The following is a 4,361-nucleotide window of genomic DNA, read 5'->3' as shown; positions in this document are numbered from 1 at the left end:
ATGTAAGAATTTTCAGTCTTAAGTATTAAATTAAATTTGAGAAAATGTTTTATGATATTTTATTCAACTAGCTTTAGCAAACACTAACTTTTGCTTCAATTGAGACCATCGATCATCAACAAACTAAACACAAACAAGCCAAATGTTCCATCGAGTTTTTGCTAGACTCAAAGACCTGATGCATTGGTTGAGCAAGGACGTATATGGTCTACAACTACTACACTGACCATCCTTGATTTGTCATTTTATTCCTTTAAACTGGAAATGTTCACTTCAGATATATGAATATTATTTGACCTTTTCATTTTTTAATAGTGTAATACCTTTTAGTCATGGATTTATTTCTTGTTATCATGCACGTTAAGTTGCCAAAAGGAGATGAAGTCAAATCGATTCAACAATACTCTATCAGTAGAGTAGAATGTAATCAAGTTGCATAAATTCAACATACATAAATTGTTCGTCATATGACAGAACAACAAACCACGCATAAATAACACTCTAAATGAAGACTCCTAACAAACAAGATATGCATTCAAATTGAATACAACACATATATTTGTTAAGTCAAAGTATTTGAACACGTCATGATATTAATGTAAATAGGGTGAAAATAAGGTCCTGTTATTTTAGATTGAACATATATTGTTACAACAAACTCCAAACAAATATCTGGTAAACAAATTTAAAGGGTCCGCAAATACATTAAAAAAACACAATAGAAGGAAGAGATTGAAAAAAAAACAAATATATATCTAAAATAAATAACAATGAGAAAATAGAGAATGAAGCAAATCTGGGAGAGAACGAGCCACTAGCAGTGGCAAACCAGGGAGAGAACGAACCAACAACAATGGCAAATTAGGGAGAGAATGAACCAACAACAATGGCAAATCACAGAGTGACTGAACCAGCTGGGAAACGGGGAGCCTTAGAGAGCTCAAATCATGGCGATAGAAAATATAAAGTTTAGTCACTATTGAGAACTCATTCAACATGGATAAATTTGCTTTTCAACTTGAACTTGACTTCTGAGCTTCGAGAAAAAACCTTCAAGAACAAAAGCAAATTGTATTGAATTTAGAATCAATATTACAAATTAAGAAGTTCAACTACGATCTATATATAAAATCAGGCATACCTTGTAACACATGGCGTTCAAAGCATAAAAGTTCATTCTATTCATGACTTCAGCATCAATAACAAGTTGTAAACTTGAATTTTAAAAAATTATGTATTAATAAGCCGTAACTAGTACTTAAAAAATTCCTTTTAAAAGTTTTTACCTAATGCAAAATATCATAGTAAAAATGTTAAGGCTTACAATGTTTAAGTGTTCTCTTTTGATCATATAGATCTATAGTTTATATTAATAAACTTGTTTTATATATGCTAAAAATAAGAACACATTATAAATACTAAAAAAACACTTCCGACAATTTACCACAATGAGTGAAATTGTGTTTAAAAAGAATTCAAATTATGATATAATAAACACAAGAATATTTAGAGTGTAATATTATATAAGAAATTAAAGAAGAGATTCAAAGACAATTACAATTGCTTCAAACAATATATAAAATAATGAAGCAATGTGGATAGAGTTTGCTGAACGACAAAAGTTGATCAACAGCGTCATGTACGTAGTTCAACAAAGAATAACATACTAATTAATTAAGTGACTTAATTATATTCAGACATATGAAACTAAAAATAGGACAATTTCTAAGGTAGAGATGAGAAGTTGAACTAAAAATGCCAATTTCTTTGTCATTCCCACCAACTCATCATCAATGGGTCCCTCTTCTCCAAGACTCCATCTTCTATATATATAAATCCAAATCCACAAACATATATTCCCAATCCAACTCAAACACCTTCTTAGTTATATATTGATCCGCTTCATCAATCCAACGCAATCTCAATGGCTAATTCCTATCTCATTTCCTTCCTACCACTCATACTAGTTTCAATCACTTTAGCGTCAATAAGTGGTGGGATGATCAGTGTTGAGGCACGTAATCTTTTGGAGATACCTGAGGTTCCAAAGCCTGAACTTCCGGAGATTCCGAAGCCTACACTTCCTGAGCTTCCGAAGCCCACAATTCCTGAGATTCCAAAACCCACAATTCCTGAAATTCCAAAAACCACTCTTCCTGAGATTCCAAAGCCCACACTTCCTGAGATTCCAAAGCCCACACTTCCTGAAATTCCAAAACCCACTGTTCCTGAGATTCCGAAGCCAACACTTCCTGAGATTCCAAAACCCACTCTTCCTGAGATTCCAAAACCCACTATTCCTGAGATTCAGAAGCCCACAGTTCCAGAGATCCCGAAGCCCACAGTTCCAGAGATCCCGAAGCCTACAGTTCCTGAAATTCTGAAGCCCGCACTTCCTGAGCTTCCAAAGCCGGAGTTGCCTACTTTGCCCAAACCAGAAGTACCAAAGATGCCAGAAATCCATGACCTTCCTAAGCCCACCTTGCCAACCATTCCTGAGTTGCCCAAAGACTTCCCCATCCCTTCCTTACCCCATCCTTAAAGAAATGCTTTTTAATTTGTGAAAGCATGTGATTGTTCACTTCACTGCTACAACTATTATTAAAGAAAACTTCATGATCAGTCCAGAGGGTACCATGAAAGATTGAATGATTAATTATTTTTATTTTTATTTTCTCCATTGTTGTGTTATATTGTGATTGACTTTTGTACCTCATTCCTTTGTGAAGATATACTACACATAGATTGTTGAATCAGTTTTATTTCATTTCTATGGGCGAAAGCAAGTTGAAACTAATGCATGATAATATGAAACCCAACCATGACCCCAAGTTTTTATACCTAAGAAAATAAAGAACCAAACTATATTTCTAACTCTGAACTGCACGAGTTCAGAGAAATAAAATGGCAAATCAATGGTCGTCAGTGTACTAGTTGTACATCATGTGCCTGCCCATCTGATGCTCTTCCACATAGGTGCACCAAGTCCTTCTGTCTTGCAAAAACTAGATGCTACCTTTGGCTTGTTAGTGTTTTAGTTTGCTTATGTTAAAATTGAAGCCTAAGCTTGTGTTTGCTGAAGTTAGTTGAAGATAAATCATAAACCATATAGCTAAGTCGTTCAGTTCGAGTTTACTGTACAGTCTATTTTAAAGGCTTTGTTCCAAGTTAATGAGATACACTGAACGTGGCATTTAATTACCAATCCCTTCGGGAAAGAGTAATTGGCTTTCCATATTTTTCGGAGTGTTATATATTGTTTTCTTTATAAAGGGGACAAAACCCCTAGAAAATTATATTTCAAACAACAACAAAAATTTACAAAATTACAGTGGGCATATATACCCACCCAATCGAGTTACATTGTTTGTCAACTCATACAATAAGGTTCCTGAAAACCTTTTCGTCTTTCCCGGATCCGAATAAACATTCTGTTGGCTCAAATAACATTTTCATTTACCACATACTGCTGTTGCTGATGAGTTTCATTACTATTTTCGTGTTGCTATAATTGTCTTGATATTTGCTATTTTTCATTCTTTTTTTTTTATCTAAATTTCCAAATTCAAATGGTGCAAACCTAAAAATGTAATCTACGAAATCATAGAAAACAATTACCTGCCAAAAACATAAGTGTTTTGTCGAACAAAAAAAATCCAAGCAAAATCAGGATTAATATTTCCCATGACTTCATTTATTCTTTTTTTTGCTATGTAGGATAGAATTCGCTCAACAACCTTATAACAAACAAAAAAAAAACAATTTTCATATAAACAACTCCCTTGAGTTGGATAAAGGATAACGATTTAAGACTAATCCTTTTTTATTCTACAAATACCGATTCATTCCAAGAATGCCAAGTTTTAGCCTCAAATATTTGAATGCTATCGAGGTGATGTTAGTTCAACAATTCCCAACACCGCCTTCCGATCACCCCACCTTCGGTCGTCCCTTATAGAGATATCTTACTTGATAATGGTATGGACTTGATACAAGTAAGGATATGTGTGGATATAATAGGGGAGGGATCAAATGCAAATCAAGTCATTTGTACAAATTGTGTAAAACTAATTCAACCAATCATGATTGTTTTTCACTTTTTTATTATGAGGGTTGATTAGTCATTTTCGTTGTGGAGGACGTTAATTATGTATATTATCATCTTCATTATATTAACTAGTATGGAACCGTGCGTTGCACGGTAACATGAGTATTTTGATTAATAATCTGAAGATTGTTTATATAAATGTGTATTAGTTGTTAATAAATTATCAACAAATAGTATTTAAATAATTCTAAAAAGTTAAATAAAATATAATTAGTGAAATTTTAATATATATATATATATATATATATATATA

General features: G+C 33.0%; 1 protein-coding gene across 1 annotated transcript; it reads left to right on the top strand.

Annotated features, from left to right (window-relative positions):
• The first annotated feature begins 1,895 nt into the window (after positions 1 to 1,895).
• LOC112500124 (protein PELPK1-like) lies at positions 1,896 to 2,726 on the top strand. Its single transcript, XM_025103435.1, has one exon. It carries the CDS (start codon positions 1,925 to 1,927, stop codon positions 2,540 to 2,542), a length of 618 nt encoding a protein of 205 aa, XP_024959203.1. The 5' UTR covers positions 1,896 to 1,924; the 3' UTR covers positions 2,543 to 2,726.
• Positions 2,727 to 4,361: the final 1,635 nt, after the last annotated feature.

Source organism: Cynara cardunculus, assembly GCF_001531365.2.
Source record: "Cynara cardunculus var. scolymus isolate 2C chromosome LG 17, CcrdV1, whole genome shotgun sequence".
Lineage (NCBI taxonomy): Eukaryota > Viridiplantae > Streptophyta > Magnoliopsida > Asterales > Asteraceae > Cynara > Cynara cardunculus.
The sequence above is the reverse complement of the archived record's forward strand: the minus strand, read 5'-3'. Positions and strand labels throughout refer to the sequence as shown.

Excerpts from the sequence above, each read along its gene's own strand:
- LOC112500124 (XM_025103435.1), top strand. The coding sequence starts at position 1,925 with ATGGCTAATTCCTATCTCATTTCCTTCCTACCACTCATACTAGTTTCA.